This window comes from Balaenoptera musculus, chromosome 21, assembly GCF_009873245.2.
Source record: "Balaenoptera musculus isolate JJ_BM4_2016_0621 chromosome 21, mBalMus1.pri.v3, whole genome shotgun sequence".
Classification (NCBI taxonomy): domain Eukaryota; kingdom Metazoa; phylum Chordata; class Mammalia; order Artiodactyla; family Balaenopteridae; genus Balaenoptera; species Balaenoptera musculus.
Window position 1 is genome coordinate 13,658,887 of NC_045805.1, and position 17,522 is coordinate 13,676,408.

At 42.9% G+C, this 17,522-nt stretch overlaps 1 protein-coding gene across 2 annotated transcripts in view; it reads right to left on the reverse strand.

The window, feature by feature from the left end:
* Positions 1–3,865: 3,865 nt before the first annotated feature.
* The window catches only part of ACSL1 (acyl-CoA synthetase long chain family member 1), a 68,723-nt gene continuing 55,066 nt past the window's right edge, over positions 3,866–17,522 (reverse strand). For both annotated transcript variants that reach the window (XM_036838991.1, XM_036838990.1), the window contains 7 exons: positions 17,348–17,420; positions 15,421–15,509; positions 14,316–14,432; positions 7,204–7,347; positions 6,020–6,121; positions 5,840–5,911; positions 3,866–5,463 (listed from right to left, as the gene is read on the reverse strand). In XM_036838991.1, coding sequence (XP_036694886.1) covers positions 5,323–5,463; positions 5,840–5,911; positions 6,020–6,121; positions 7,204–7,347; positions 14,316–14,432; positions 15,421–15,509; positions 17,348–17,420 — 738 coding nt within the window. In that variant the 3' untranslated portion in view covers positions 3,866–5,322. The remainder of the gene's footprint in view (positions 5,464–5,839; positions 5,912–6,019; positions 6,122–7,203; positions 7,348–14,315; positions 14,433–15,420; positions 15,510–17,347; positions 17,421–17,522) is intronic.

Genomic DNA, 17,522 nt, shown 5'->3' on the forward strand with positions numbered 1-17,522 from the left:
GGTTTCCAACATCACAGAGAGCAACCATATTTAATTTTTGATGACCCATGAACCAGAATAAAACTGGGAAGTGGTACTGGCCTCTGCTATGACAAAGAACAATCATTAGCTAGGAATCAAAACCGTTTGGACCAAAGCTTAGAGGCATAACTGCTGGCACCAAGAAATAATCCAATGACACGTTTTGTCAGGAGGTTACTGACGCAGGCAGACAAGAAACCTCCACGGCGTGAAGTTGAAAGCTCAGTGTCCAGAGGCAGACTGCCCAGCTCCAACTCTGTTCAGTGTATGACGCTGACCCAAGTCGTGTGCTTCAGTTTCCTCACTGTATGATGGGGACACCAGGAGCATTTGGCTCAGAGGGTTGCAAACGTGAAAAGGTCACCTGTGTAAGATGCTCAGAAGAGTGCCTGGCACGTGGCAACGCTCAATACATTCCAGTTCTTCTTCTTCTTCTTCTTCCAAGTAATCTAAAAAGCAGAAGCGAGGCAAAAATACTTTAACTACCAAACGCCAAATATACTTAAAAACAAACTGTTTTTCTGAGTTTAGACCCAGAGTGAGGGTGTGTCAGAGCTGGACCTGTGGGGAGGGGCAAGGTGAACTCTCAGGGCAGCAGGGTCACTGCTGCCCGATTGAGACAGAGACCCCTGGGCTTGAGGTGTGGTTTTGATTCGGGGGATGGAGCGCCATTGTATATAGTGCACCATGAAAGTTAAGAATTGGAAACAGTGTTTAGGGGTTAATATCCAGAATATATAAAGAACTCCTACTGCTCGAGAACAAAAACCAATTTTTTAAAATGGGCAAAGGACATTTCTCCAAGGAAGATACACAAGTGACCAATAAGCACACGAAAGGATGCTTGATCTTATCATCATTAGGGAAATGCAAATCAAAACCACAGTGGGATACCACTTCACCCCCATTAGGATGGGCGTTATCAAAAAAAAAGAAAAGAAAACAGAAAGTAAAGTGAGGATGTGGAGCAACAAAGACCCAATGCAGCCAAAAATAAATAATAAATAAACAAATTAATTAAAAAAAAAAAAAAAAAAAAGACTTCACCTTCCAATGCAGGGGGTGTGGGTTCGATCCCTGGTTGGGGAGCTAAGATCCCACATGCCTTGTGGCCAAAACTAAAACATAAAAACAGAAGCACTATTGTAACAAATTCAATAAAGACTTTAAAAATGGTCCGCATCAAAAAAAAAAAAAATCTAAAAAAAACAAAACAGGGTCTTCCCTGGTGACGCAGTGGTTAAGAATCCGCCTGCCAATGCAGGGGACACGGGTTCAAGCCCTAGTCTGGGAAGATCCCACATGCCATGGAGCAACTAAGTCCATGTGCCACAACTACTGAGCCCGAGTGCCACAACTACTGAGCCCACGAGCCACAACTACTGAAGCCTGCGTGCCTAGAGCCCATGCTCCGCAGCAAGAGAATCCACTGCCGTGAGAAGCCCGCGCACCGCAACGAAGAGTAGCACCTGCTCGCCGCAACTAGAGAAAGCCCACGTGCAGCAACAAAGACCCAACGCAGCCAAAAATAAAAAGATAAATAAATTTATTAAAAAACCCAAAAAACAAAACAAATGAATAAACAAAATGTGGTGTAACTGTACAAATATTATTCAGCTATAAAAAGTGAGAGACAACGCAAATGGACCTTGAGGGCATTATGCTAAGTGAAATAAGCCAGACACAGAAGGACAAACACTGTATGATTCACTCATACGAGGCACCTAAAGTAGTCAAATTCAGAGACAGCAGAATGGTGGTGGCCAGGGGCTGGGGCGAGGAGGGCACGGGAGTTATTACTTAATGGGCAGAGTTTCAGTTTTGCAACGTGAAAAGTTCTGGAGATGGATGGCGGTGACGGTTGCACACAGTGTGAATGCACTTAATGCCGCTGAACTGTATGCTTAAAAATGATGATGATAAATCTTATGTGTATTTTACCAGAATTGTTTTTAAAAAGAAAAGAAAACAAAACAGTGTTTCTATCAACCTCATTACAGAAGCTTGGTTCAAAATTTCAAATATTTGTTCAAATGAGAGTAATTTAACAAACACCCACCAGTTCCTAAGTCCTGTGCTGGGAGCCCAGGGAGGAGACAGAAAGGTCACAGTTCCCGTGAGGGAACGAGAGCAAGAGGGCGCAGGGCAGAAAAAGACGACACGAGGAACTTAATAACCTAACTAACAAGGCAGACTGGATGAGGAGGCTTTTTTTTTTTTTTTAAAGATTTTTTTTTTTTTTTTTTTTTTTTTGCCTCAAAAAGTGACATTTATTCAAAGAAAAAAAAAAAAAAAGAAAAAAATGACAAGATGTCCATCCCTTGACTCCCTTCCCTCCCCCCTCCTGCTGCTCCTCAGCGCCCCCCAAGGATTGAGCCCTGGCTGGGGCTAGGTAGCAGGACAGCCCCTCTCAGATGAGGTCAGCAACATTGAGGGGCATCTCCTCGATGGAGGTGTTGTAGAAGGTCTCAATGTCTCGAAGAGTCCTCTTGTCTTCCTCTGTCACCATGTTAATAGCCACACCCTTACGGCCAAAACGTCCACCTCGACCGATTCTGTGGATGTAGTTTTCCCTGTTGGTGGGGAGGTCATAGTTGATGACTAAGGAAACCTGCTGCACATCGATGCCTCTGGCCTATGTCCAGAAAGAAGGCAGCTTCAGTGTGTGAATGAGAGGACACCGTAAGTCTATCCAGAAGAGACTTAAGCATACATGTAGGCAGCCAAATAAAGATTTTTTTGATGTGGACCATTTTTTTTAAAAGTCTTTATTGAATTTGTTACAATATTGCTTCCGGTTTTTAAAAAAAATTTATTTATTTTTGGCTGTGTTGGGTCTTCGTTGCTGCGCGCGGGCTTTCTCTAGTTGCAGCGAGTGGGGGCTGCTCTTCATTGTGGTGCGTGGGCTTCTCATTGCGGTGGCTTCTCATTGCGGAGCATGGGCTCTAGGTGTGCGGGCTTCAGTAGTTGTGGCACACGGGCTCAGTAATTGTGGCTTGCGGGCTCTAGAGCACAGGCTCAGTAGTTGTGGCACACGGGCTTAGCTGCTCTGCGGCATGTGGGATCTTCCCAGACCAGGGCTCGAACCCGTGTCCCCTGCGTTGGCAGGTGGATTCTTAACCACTGCGCCACCAGGGAAGCCCTGCTTCTGTTTTATGTTTTGGTTTTTTGGCCCTGAGGCATGTAGGATCTCAGCTTCCCGACCAGGCCTTGAACCCAAACCCCCTGCACTGGAAGGGGGACCGCCAGGGAAGTCCCTCGGATGAGGAGTCTCACCAGAGAGGCGTGCACAGGGCTTGAGCTTTAGAGGAAGAAAGCAGACATCAGCACCCCAAACCCAAGACTGAAGGGAAAGAGGACTGGAAACAGGCTACAGAAAAACTTAGGGCGTGATTAACTAGACCTCTGGAAAAGAAAATCTTTAACATGACAGCGTAGGGCAGCGATAGAAGAAACAGTCGGCTGCTGTCAATGGGACGTCTTCTCCGACAGTTCTACAGGAGAGAATGACTACAATGAGGCCGAATGAAATCCACGCCAGAACCACCAACTGCAGCGATGCCTCCTGCACTGTCGCCTTCCCCCCGGGAATTTGCACTTTCAAGAATATCCATGTTATTCACACCAAGACTTTCTTCTCTGCAACACAGCAGGGCCGTTGCTGGGAGCTGGCCGGGGCCCGGGGTCAGCAACTGGAAGTGTCGGGATGACTGCGTCCTAGGAAGCAGACCTGGGAGGGAGGAAAGAACTGGGAGGCTGAGGTCATTCTTGCTCTCCGCTTGTGCACACCAGAGGCCTCCCCGAACGCGACACCTGACGCAAAAAGGGAGGCTTCACTCACTTGAAATGCAGAAATATTTATTTTGGTTTCCTTCATTGTTTTTGGAAATTCTGTTTTGGTTTATAAAACATAGAAATAGCCAACACTTAAAGCAAACATTCAAAACCCCAATGTGACAAATTATTGACTTCTTGTGCAATTAAGAATGCACGTATGAAGCTAGGCTACCAAATAGCGTTATTACAACGACAACTCTTTAGGGCAAACCCTGTTGTGCTTGTATAATACAGGTACTCACATATCCACAAACAACTGCTTTCAACATATAAATGACAACTAAATTCAGTCACATGTGGCAAAGACTTGCAGTAAAGTGAAATGCTGCTAATTTCCCAAATTAACTTAAAAAAAAAAAATATCCCTTGAGAAGTTAATCCCAGGAAATGAGTTTTTCAGATTCCTATGTCTTAGAATTTTGGCTTGTCAAATACATTTCATAGAAATCAGGTAGCATTATGATAGAAGAGCATTTATTAATTACCGTCCATTTCAATAAGTACCCAAGTGTATCTACTCCCTTAATATTTTTAAAGACATGCCTTGCCTGAGAGCTTATTCTGGGGAAAAAAGCCACTTAATCACAACGTACTCTTTTGATATGAAAACCACATTAAAAACCATCACAGACAGAGCGACGGGTTCAGTGAAGATAAAGTGGACAGTTCTTCAGGCGTCACAGTTGAACATGGCTGATCCAGGTAATTGTTTCCTTGTTGAAATGCTTGTCTTCACTGCAGAGTCTAAGGCAGATTTTTTAATAACCGCTGGGAAGGGATGGAGGAAGGGAATCGGGTCTGCAGAAGAGGGTCAGCGAATATTCTGCTCTGTGGGCGCCGGAATCCGCCCGCTCTGGTGAGCGGCCATGCATCCATACCTGCGCTGTCCTGAGCTAGGTCCGTCCTCTGCTCCAACAGGAGTGACAGGGGTTAATCAGAAGGGTCACGTGAGATGGGGAGGGGACGGTGGCAGGGATTAAAAGAAAACCTCTGGTCCACTTGCGACCTCCTGCAGCTGGGACAGTTCTTGTTTATAAGGGACGGTTGCCTCCAGTGCACGGTACTCTTCAGAGCAGCAGACACCTGCAGAATTTGCAGCAAGTAGCAGACATCTCAGAAATAGCAAAGTCCTAACCACTTGGTTAGCAAAACAGGGAGACAAGTTTTCACCCTCTTTTTGAACTGAGGAAGTCGTAAATAACTTAGCACATTTATAGTTTCCCCTTTACAATTTTTTTAAGGCTCATTTTGGAAATTGTATATCACCGTGAACATGGTCTGCAATGCGAGGTGACCATAAGGCAGTGTTCCATTCCCTCTAAGCTTCCTATGACGAGAATCTGAACACACGAGGCAGACAAAGACGCTCCTTCCCTACTTGCTGTTGTCAAAACTACCCACTGAGGCCATGGGCGGGAGAAGACCGCAGAGGCACGCGGCCTCTTCCCAGCTTCCTTCCTCGCATTAGATTTTGATGGTGGAATAAAGTTCATCGATCTGTGACCTGAAATAATTCCGAAGCTCTGGCCTTTTAGCCTTCATCGTTGGGGTCAGAAGGCCGTTGTCGACAGAGAATAATTCAGAGTGGAGACTAATACCTTTGACCTGCAAAGAAACCAGGCAGTCAAAGGAGGAAAGGAGGACGGAGGCCACCTGAGTCTAAAAAGCACTTAAGCTTCCCAAGGGATAAAGACCCTTCTGCGCGATTCAAGCCAGCCTCTCAGGCCAGGCCCCACTGCACTCTCTCAACAAAGGGCAGTGGCCTGCTGTCAGTACAGAATCAGGATTGTAGCCTGACCTCCAGGAAGAGAATTCATACCCTTGGTTACAAAAATCCCCTCCCCTGCCAAACCACTCCACTATCCCTTTCGCACAGATGTCTTTACGTCACCTCATCCTCTTCTATAATATATTCACAAAAAACATCCTCCAGTCAAAAACCCGTTTTGCAGGAATTCATACACTTGGATGCAAGTCTTACCTGTTCAAATGCTTTTAGGCCAGAATCCTTCCCCAGTCTCACCATGTCTTCCAGAATAGCTTTTTGGACACCCTAATAAGGCAAGAAAAGTAAGATCCTTACTCCCGTGGCGGGAGTCCCTGAACTTTGCACCTAATGCAAAGGGAGGGTCAGGAGTAGGCTGCACGCTTCGGAACCGACCTTGTTTCTGCACAGTTCTTCAAAGGAGCCTTCAAAGCCTCTCTTCCGGGCCCAGGGACCTAGCGTCTCAACGTCTGGTATCACAATTGCTATGAGAAATGCCTTTAACAAAGACAAGTAAGTTATTAAAGGGCTTGATCCAGATGTTCTAAAATTGTGGTTCTTTATATTCTACAGCCTGGGCCCCTGGGAGAATCTGATGGGAGTTACAGATCCTCTTTTCAGAGCATGTTACCAGCCCCAGAGTCCGCGGGGCCCAGGTTAACTCCTGCCTCTGAAATATAGACAGCATTGGGGATTTTGCAATAAGTGTTTTAAAGGAAACATTGGAAATCAAAACCTAATAAAACCCTAATTTTTACTTACTCTTATATATATTTTTAAAAATAAAACAGGGTCAAATAAGCAAACAAGGGGATAGATATCAGATAACTGCTTTAGAAAAAGAGAAACTGTATGCAGATTCATTTAGAAAAAACTCTAATACCTCATTCTTTACAATTTAGTGACAACGAAACTAAATAAAAATTAGAGGCATGGGTATGATTCCAGGTCAAAGAAAAATAGGTGCACTTTCTTATAAGAAAATATTCTTCCAAAATTATTTGAAAATTTCAAGATTTGTAGAAATATTAACCCTCAGGAAACCAAACACCCTTCTCTTCCTTCCCACCATCTGTCCAAAATTTTAGCAAATGATGTTTCATTGCAATACTGATGTTGGTTTTCGACTTTAAGATATGTTGGCTCACAACCACCATTTGCTCAAAAATGACGTAGGAGACATATCATAAATAAGTTGCGTTTAGTATGTTTGAAAATTCTAAACTTTCTTATAACCTGTATATCAATGTTTCCCCTCATAATTAAATTAGAAGCTTATTTTACCCACTCCCTTGGTATCCTTATCCAACTTCCCTTGGTAATACGAAATTAAAGAGAAAAAAACTTTTCTGGATAAGAATTGCCAAGAATAAGAGGTACAAATTTCCATTTACAAAATAGATGAAAAAAAAAAAGAAATACCAAGCAGTAAAAACCAGTAACGTGTTGATAATATTCCAGCACATCAGACATGAAACTCAACTCACACCCACAGCAAACTTCCCATCACACTGAAAGGCCCTGGACTTCTAGGCCCGGGCCACGCCGGCCACAGAATTCATGGCTGGGGCAGTGCGTACCTGCAAGCTCTCTCCATGGACAAACACCTGAGCGATAGGTTCACTTCGCTGGTAGATGTTTTCAATCTTCTCCGGAGCTATGTACTCTCCCTGTGCCAGTTTAAAGATGTGCTTTTTCCTGTCGATGATCTTCAAGGTGCCATTCTGTTTGGAGGGCGGGGAGCGGCCTGTGAGCAGGTCCAGCAGCTGCTTTCCGCCCAGCAGCGGGCATTTCCTGTACACTATCATTTAATCCTAATAACCTCTGGCGGGGGTCAGCTGTTAAGCCATTTTGCAGACAGGCAAACTGAGGCTTAGAGAGATTACGTAACCTCCCCCAGGCCACTGAGCAGAGTAGAGAGACAGAGAAGGGACTTGGGAGCCCCCCTCACTCCCAGCCAACCAGAGCACTCCGCTTGCTCTCTTCAGCTCAGCGAGCTTCACTTTGTCTCATATCTGAATCGGCTGCTCGATAGGGTAAAGGTCCTTGAGAGCAGAGACGCGCTCATCCTCCCACAGGGCTCTGCGCAGAGCAGGGGCTGCAGAGGCAGCAGCTCACTTCCCTCTGTCCCTGTTCCAGGGTGGGGGCAGGAGGGGGCTGTCAGCTGCCCCCCATGATGACTGTGGGGATGCGAGAATCTCCAGACCAGACTCGCCAAATGCCAGTAGCTCCCGCCTCCCCAACTCCCATAAACAAAACCCCCATCCCCACCCCAGGCCACTCTCTCGCTTCGGAGCGTCACCCACTGGAAAGTTCTCTCGGCCCACATCAGTTTTCCTCCGTTTCCAAAAGGAGCCAACTGAGGTCCAGGGAGATTATGAGATGTGCTCCTTAGAGCCATAGTCATAATCAGAACGGATACGTCATCCCTCCTGAGTCTGGAAAGAGGGACTTAATTTATTTCTAAATAGCCTGGGTGGACTTCCCTGGTGGTCCACTGGGTAAGATTCCATGCTCCCTATGTAGGCAGTCCAGGTTCAATCACTGGTTGGGGAACTAAATCCTGCATGCATGCCGCAACTGAGAGTCCACATGCTGCAACTAAAGATCCCACATGCTGCAACTAAGACCCAGCGTAGCCAAAATCAATCAATCAGTCAATCAATAAATATTAAGAAAAAGAAAAAAAAAGAACCATGGTGAAGTACCATAATGTCTATGAAAAAAATAAATAGCTTGGGTACTCTGAAATCTGAATTAATTGGGGGGGATATTTTTCAAAACAATAAAAATTTCGGAGTATAAAGCACCATAAAAGAGGGCAGACAGCAGAAGCAAGAAGAACTACAATCCTGCAACCTGTGGAACAAAAACCACATTCACAGAAAGATAGACAAGATGAAAAGGCAGAGGGCTATGTATCAGATGAAGGAACAAGATAAAACCCCAGAAAAACAACTAAATGAAGTGAAGATAGGCAACCTTCCAGAAAAAGAATTCAGAATAATGATAGTGAAGATGATCCAGGACCTCGGAAAAAGAATGGAGGCAAAGATCGAGAAGATGCAAGAAATGTTTAACAAAGACCTAGAAGAATTAAAAAACAAACAGAGATGAACAATACAATAACTGAAATGAAAACTACACTAGAAGGAATCAATAGCAGAAAAACTGAGGCAGAAGAACAGGTAAGTCACCTGGAAGACAGAATGGTGGAATTCACTGCTGCAGAACAGAATAAAGAAAAAAGAATGAAAAGAAATGAAGACAGCCTAAGAGACCTCTGGGACAACATTAAATGCAACAACATTTGAATTATACGGGTCCCAGAAGGAGAAGAGAGAGAGAGAAAGGACCAGAGAAAATATTTGCAGAGATTATAGTCGAAAACTTCCCTAACATGGGAAAGAAAATAGCCACCCAAGTCCAGGAAGCGCAGCGAGTCCCATACAGGATAAACTCAAGGAGAAACATGCCGAGACACATAGTAATCAAATTGGCAAAAATTAAGGACAAAAATTTTTGAAAGCAGCATGGGAAAAATGACAAATAACATACAAGGGAACTCCCATAAGGTTAACAGCTGCTTTCGCAGCAGAAATTCTACAAGCCAGAAGGGAGTGGCACAATATATTTAAAGTGATGAAAGGGAAGAACCTACAACCAAGATTACTCTACCCGGCAAGGTTCTCATTCAGATTCGATGGAGAAATCAAAAGCTTTACAGACAAGCAAAAGCTAAGAGAATTCAGCACCACCAAACCAGCTCTACAACAAATGCTAAAGGAACTTCTCTAAGTGGGAAACACAAGAGAAGAAAAGGACCTACAAAAACAAACCCATAACAATTAAGAAAATGGTCATAGGAACATACATATTGATAATTACCTTAAACGTGAATGGATTAAATGCTCCAACCAAAAGACACAGGCTCACTGAATGGATACAAAAACAAGACCCATCTATATGCTGTCTACAAGAGACCCACTTCAGACCTAGGGACACATACAGACTGAAAGTGAGGGGATGGAAAAAGATATTCCATGCAAATGGAAATCAAAAGAAAGCTGGAGTAGCAATACTCATATCAGATAAAATAGACTTTAAAATAAAGAATGTTACAAGAGATAAGGAGGGACACTACATAATGATCAAGGGATCAATCCAAGAAGAAGATATAACAATTATAAATATATATGCACCCAACATAGGAGCACCTCAATACATAAGGCAACTGCTAACAGCTGTAAAAGAGGAAATCGACAGTAACACAACAACAGTGGGGGATTTTAACACCTCACTTACACCAATGGACAGATCATCCAAAATGAAAATAAATAAGGAAACAGAAGCTTTAAATGACACAACAGACCAGATAGATTTAATTGATATTTATGCGACATTCCATCCAAAAACAGCAGATTACACTTTCTTCTTAAGTGCGCACAGAACATTCTCCAGGATAGATCACATCTTGGGTCACAAATCAAGCCTCAGTAAATTTAAGAAAATTGAAATCATATCAAGCATCTTTTCAGACCACAACGCTATGAGATTAGAAATGAATTACAGGGGAAAAAACGTAAAATACACAAACACATGGAGGCTAAACACTACCTTACTAAATAACCAAGAGATCACTGAAGAAATCAAAGAGGAAATCAAAAAATACCTAGAGACAAATGACAATGAAAATACGACCATCCAAAACTGCAGCAAAAGCAGTTCTAAGAGGGAAGTTTACAGGTATACAAGCCTACCTCAAGAAATAAGAAAAATCTCAAATAAACAATCTAACCTTACACCTAAAGGAACTAGAGAAAGAAGAACAAACAAAACCCAAAGTTAGCAGAAGGAAAGAAATCATAAAGATCAGAGCAGAAATAAATGAAATAGGAACAAAGAAAACAATAGCAAAGATCAATAAAACTAAAAGCTGGTTCTTTGAGAAGATAAACAAAATTGATAAACCATTAGCCAGACTCATCAAGAAAAAGAGGGAGAGGACTCAAATCAATAAAATTAGAAATGAAAAAGGAGAAGTTACAACAGACACCGTAGAAATACAAAGCATCCTAAGAGACTACTACAAGCAACTGTATGCCAATAAAATGGACAACCTGGAAGAAATGGACAAATTCTTAGAAAAGCACAACCTTCCGAGACTGAACCAGGAAGAAATAGAAAATAAAAACAGACCAATCACAAGCACTGAAATTGAAACTGTGATGAAAAGTTGTCCAACAAACAAAAGCCCAGGACCAGATGGCCTCACAGGCGAATTCTATCAAACATTTAAAGAAGAGTTAACATCTATCCTTCTCAAACTCTTCCGAAAAATTGCAGAGGAAGGAATACTCCCAAACTCATTCTACGACACCACCATCACCCTGATACCAAAACCAGAGGAAGATACTACAAAAAAAGAAAATTACAGACCAATATCACTGATGAATATAGATGCAAAAATGCTAAACAAAATACTAGTAAACAGAATCCAACAACACATTAAAAAGATCATACACCATGATCAAGTGGGATTTATCCCAGGGATGCAAGGATTCTTCAATATATGCAAGTCAATCAATGTGATGTTAACAAATTGAAGAAGAAAAACGATATGATCATCTCAATAGATGCAGAAAAAGCTTTTGACAAAATTCAACACCCATTTATGATAAAAACTCTCCAGAAAGTGGGCACAGAGGGAACCTACCTCAACATAATAAAGGCCATATACGACCAACCCACAGCAAACATCATTCTCAATGGTGAAAAACTGAAAGCATTTCCTCTAAGATCAGGAATAAGACAAGGATGTCCACTCTCACCGCTACTATTCAACATACTTTTGGAAGTCCTAGCCATGGCAATCAGAGAAGAAAAAGAAATAAAAGGAATACAAATTGGAAAAGGAGCAGTAAAACTGTCACTGTTTGCAGATGACATGATACTATACATAGATAATCCTAAAGATGCCACCAGAAAACTACTAGAGCTAATCAATGAATTTGGTAAAGTTGCAGGATACAAAATTTATGCACAGAAATCTCTTGCATTCCTATACACTAATGATGAAAAATCTGAAAGAGAAATTAAGGAAACACTCCCATTTACCACTGCAACAAAAAGAATAAAATACCTAAGAATAAACCTACTTAGGGAGACAAAAGACCTGTATGCAGAAAACTATAAGACACTGATGAAAGGAATTAAAGATGGTACCAACAGATGGAGAGATATACCATGTTCTTGGATTGGAAGAATCAATATTTTGAAAATGACTATACTACCCAAAGCAATCTACAGATTCAATGCAATCCCTATCAAATTATCAATGGCATTTTTTACAGAACTAAAACAAAAAATCTTAAAATTTGTATGGAGACACAAAAGACCCCGAATAGCCAAAGCAGTCTTGAGGGAAAAAAACAGAGCTGGGAATCAGACTCCCTGACTTCAGACTACACTACAATGCTACAGTAATCAAGACAATATGGTACTGGCACAAAAACAGAAACATAGATCAATGGAACAAGATAGAAAGCCCAGAGACAAACCCATACACCTATGGTCAACTAATCTATGACAAAGGAGGCAAGGATATACAATGGAGAAAAGACAGTCTTGTCAATAAGTGGTGCCAGGAAAACTGGACAGCTACATGTAAAAGAATGAAATTAGAACACTCCCTAACACCATACACAAAAATAAACTCAAAATGGATTAGAGACCTAAATGTAAGATCGGACACTGTAAAACTCTTAGAGGAAAACATAGGAAGAACACTCTTTGACATAAATCACAGCAAGATCTTTTTTGAAACACCTCCTAGAGTAATGGAAATAAAAACAAAAATAAACAAATGGGACCTAATGAAACTTCAAAGCTTTTGCACAGCAAAGGAAACCATAAACAAGACGAAAAGACAACCCTCAGAATGGGAGAAAATATTTGCAAACGAATCAACGGACAAAGGATTAATCTCCAAATATATAAACAGCTCATGCAGCTCAATATTAAAAAAACAAACAACCCAATTCAAAAATGGGCAGAAGACCTAAATAGACATTTCTCCAAAGAAGACATACAGATGGCCACGAAGCACATGAAAAGCTGCTCAACATCACTAATTATTAGAGAAATGCAAATCACAACTACAATGAGGTATCACTTCATGCTGGTTAGAATGGGCATCATCAGAAAATCTACAAACAACAAATGCTGGAGAGGGTGTGGAGAAAAGGGAAGCCTCTTGCACTGTTAGTGGGAATGTAAACTGACACAGCCACTATGGAGAACAGTATGGAGGTTCCTTAAAAAACTAAAAATAGAATTACCATATGATCCAGCAATCCCACTACTGGGCATATACCCAGAGAAAACCATAATTCAAAAAGACACATGCACCCCAATGTTCATTGCAGCACTACTTACAATAGCCAGGTCATGGAAGCAACCTAAATGCCCATCGACAGATGAATGGATAAAGAAGATGTGGTACATATATACAATGGAATATTACTCAGCCATAAAAAGGAACGAAATTGGGTCATTTGTGGAGATGTGGATGGATCTAGAGACTCTCATACAGAGTGAAGTAAGTCAGAAAGAGAAAAACAAATATCGCATATTAACGCATATATGTGGAACCTAGAAAAATGGTACAGATGAACCGGTTTGCAGGGCAAAAATTGAGAGACAGATGTAGAGAACAAACGTATGGACACCAAGGGGGGAAAGTGACGGTGGGGGGATGGTGGTGTGATGAATTGGGAGATTGGGATTGACATGTATACACTGATGTGTATAAAATTGATGACTAATAAGAACCTGCTGTATAAAAAAATAAATAAAATTTAAAAATTAAAAAAAAAAAGTTCTAAAACTAATGTTCCCTTAACCAATGGTCATCATGTTTTTCTCCTTTTTCAAATTGTCCAAGAACAGCAGAAATAAAGGGGAAATTCTATGTAATCATTCCTCATAGGTGATAAATAAATAAACAAACAAATAAATAAATAAAGCACCATAAATCTGTAAGACTAGAACAATACACAATAATAAAAATTACACTAGCCATTTGAGTGCCTGCAATTAAACATAGTAACAACTTTAAAAAGCAGTGGTGTCACCACAACAAGCACAAGTGATGAAACCTACAGGTCAGCTTTTTGCACAAGCATCTCACTCCCAAGACGGACTCTGTATTTCTCTATAGTAAACAGTTCTGGGGCTAAGTTCAAAGGGGATGGCCTGATCCTCTAAGCACTTATCCTGTTTTTACTGAGATGACAATGCTAAGAAACATGTGTGTTCACAAAGTCTCGCCTGTCATACATTCCTGGCAGCCTATGCAGTGCCCCCCAGACCTTGACTAAGGCCTCAACATCAAGGCACAGCAGTGAAATGTGAAAAGCCAGACACAGTGTCTCTGGATTTCAAGCCGGAAGCAGCAACCGGAAAGGATGTCAAGCATCAAAACAAAACACATTTGCTGCCGTTAAAGTGAAAATGCTACACGAGGATGCTACGGATAAGCCTGTTTCCTGCAGAAGACGGAAGGGTCTATGCTCCACCGCTCGGTAAGGAGAAAGAGGAGGGAAGGTTAGGGTGCCATTGCGATGTGGGGTTTTTTTCTTCCCTACGGTGGAACAAAAGTGTCTGTGAACAGGGGAGGGGGACCACTTACTGGTAACCACTTTCCAATGTCCCCTGTGTGCAACCAGCCGTCTTTATCCAGAGCTTCTGCTGTGTTTGCTGGGTCCTTTAAGTAGCCTTGAAATACATTAGCCCCTTTCACACACACCTGAGGGAAAAAGAGCGGGAGGGAGGCGTGGGCGTGGGAGTTGGAAGACGGTGGATGAAAGGTACAAACATCCAGTTGTAAGATAAATAAGGACCAGGGGTGTCATGTACAGCATGGCGACTACAGTCAGCACAGCCATATGGAAGGTTTTAGAGGTGTTAAGAGAGCAGATCTTAAAGAGTTCTCATCACAAGGAAAAAAACCACATTTCTTCTTTTTTTTTGTATCTGTATGAGATGATGGATGTTTCCTAAACTCGCTGCGGTGATCACTTCACAATATATGCGAGTCAAATCATGATGCTGTACACCTTACGCTCACACCATGCTGGATGTCAATTGTATCTCAACAAAACTGGAGGGGGAGAAAGATAATCTGTTAAGAGCACTGACTGGGCCTTCTCCAGAGAAAACTCGTGTGTGTGTGTGTGTGTGTGTGTGTGTGTGTGTGTGTCTCCCAGCCTTTAGCCAGACCCTGAATGCCATGATGCACAGGGAGCTACCAGAGCCCCGCTGGCATCGTGGCGGCACCTCCAATACCCCACTTCCCTTCCATAATGGCCTTGGCTGCGGTCAAGTTCCAGGGCTCACGCTCACCCTAGGCTCTGGATCAGAGCTGCTAGAAAACCCCAAAGGGGGTGAAATCCCAAAGCAATCTGGCCTTCCTTCCTCTAGCCAGTAGCTCACTAACAGGCATGGAGGGCAGTTAGCGGACAGGAAGCCATGGCCCAGGACTTCAGGCCCTGGAGCCTCTGTACCCTCCTGGGCCCATGGCCCCATCGTGGCTGGCGGCAGAAGGCAGGCATTAGTGCCCCCCACCTCCCTACCCGCCCTGCGAGTTAGGCATAAATGTACCGTCAAAAAGAAGCCTGTGTGACTCAGGGTCACCAGCAACACCAAGCTCAGTGGCTTTACGTGCTGTGGTGCTGAGAGGTGGTTGGTTACTGGAGGAGCCCGCAGTGAGGGGGCGACTGCGGGATTTCACTCACCTCGCCCTCGCCCTTGGCAGCCACGTAATTCATTTCTTCCACATCGACAAGCTTTATAATGTTGCAAGGCATTGGGGCACCAACATGGCCTGTATATCAAATAAAAGATGATCACTCCTAATGTGACAACCGATATCCTTAGGACAGATCACTTTTATCACAAACAAGCCCACTCATGATGAGAACAGAGGGTATAAACCTCTGGTTTCGGCAATCACAGCCTGTCTTCCCCCGGTAAATTACAGAGTTTATTCCTAGAAAAGAGACAAAAACATTCAAAAGTCTCTTAGGGAGCTTTCCCAAGTCTGATGCTCCAAATTATTTTTCAAAGTATAAATGATTTGGCTGCTCATTTTCAGGGTTTCTTTGAACACCTGGAAGCAGGTTTCCTGAAACTTTTACCTGGTTCCTATGATCTGACGGCCCTGCTCTCCCTCATACAGACGTAATGTCCCCGTTCTCTATAAGAACAAACCTTGACGGGTCAGATGGTTCCGACCAATACGGCCTTATTCCCTTGATTATAAACGAACATGTTTTACATGTAAGTTTATTAAGACAGGACAGGGATTCTTTTCACAGCTCACTTAACTCTCTTGCCAAAGGGTGCTAGGACTGGGTTCTTTTCCCAAAACAAAAATAACAGAAATTAGATTAAGTTTTAAGAGTATCACAAATCATTCTTCCTACGTTTTGATAATTTTAGCTTAAAGAAGTCACTATTCAAATTCTCTAGCCGGTAAGGCACCAGGAGTTAAAAATTAAACAAACAGGGACTTCCCTGGTGGTGCAGTGGTTAAGAATCCACCTGCCAATGCAGAGGACACGGGTTCGATCCCTGGTCTGGGAAGATTCCACATGCCGCGGAGCAACTAAGCCCGTGAGCCACAACTACTGAGCTTGTGATCTAGAGCCCGTGAGCCACAACTACTGAGCCCATGTGCCACAACTACTGAAGCCCATGTGCCTAGAGCCCGTGCTCCACAACAAGAGAAGCCACCGCAATGAGAAGCCCACGCACAGCAATGAAGAGTAGCCCCTGCTCACCGCAACTAGAGAAAGCCCACAGGCAGCAACGAAGACCCAACACAGCCAAAAATAAATAAATAAATAAATTTATTAAAAAAAAAAAATTAAACAAACACCATGAAAAAGGTTCACAGACTGTTAGTGCCAATCGCAGCGGAATTATGCTACTAGAAAGTGCTTCATACTAGAATCTATGTCATTAGATGCTCATATGTGTAAAACAGTGAACAAATCACAGAATTTATTTATCACAGTGTAGAATACACTGCCGGTGTGGGACAGGGGAAAGCATAGAAGTTTTGTGGTCAGACCTGGGTTGGAATCCTGGCTCTAAAACATAAAGCTGTGTAAATTCTTATACATTACTGACATGCTTTTTAGCCAACAATCAATCATGTCCTCTCAGAGGTAACAGGGCTTCTCTCACAGGGATGTTGGGATGAAATGCATATAATATGCATCATAAACTCCTGACGCAGAACCTCATGCAGGACAGTTTGTCCTCCCCTGTTTTTTCCTTTTGGAACAAAGGACTTGTGTTTATTTCTGTCTGGAGTCTCTGGAAATTTAATTAAAATTTACCAGCAAGTAATTAGGCCCCAATAAATTCCTGGAAAGCTCTGTTGGGCCAAACATTCTGAACCTGGTATAAAGAACACCATCTTTAGATATGACCTTCAGGATCTACGTAAGTCTCTGTTGCCACCCACCCACGTTGACAGTCAGAGCCTCAAAGTCACATCCCACCCTGCCACAGGGCCCCCTGGTTTCCAAGATTGTTGGCCCCGAGGCCTAATCATCAGAGACACCGCACTTGGCTAAGCTGGTTTATTAACCCAATTCCAGTAATTCCGATGCCAAAAGGAAGGTCCCGATAAGGAAAGTCCTGCCCTCATACCTGCGGTCCAGTCCCCAGGCACGGTCAGGCAGCACCCGGCAGTGCACTCGGTCTGTCCATAGCCTTCGTAGAACTGGGCCACCAAGAGATGGGACAGGAGGAGAGGGGGACAGTCACACCTCTGCTGGGAGTGCTCAGTAATTAAGTTCCTCTAGCTCGTTTGGTAACCTCAGCC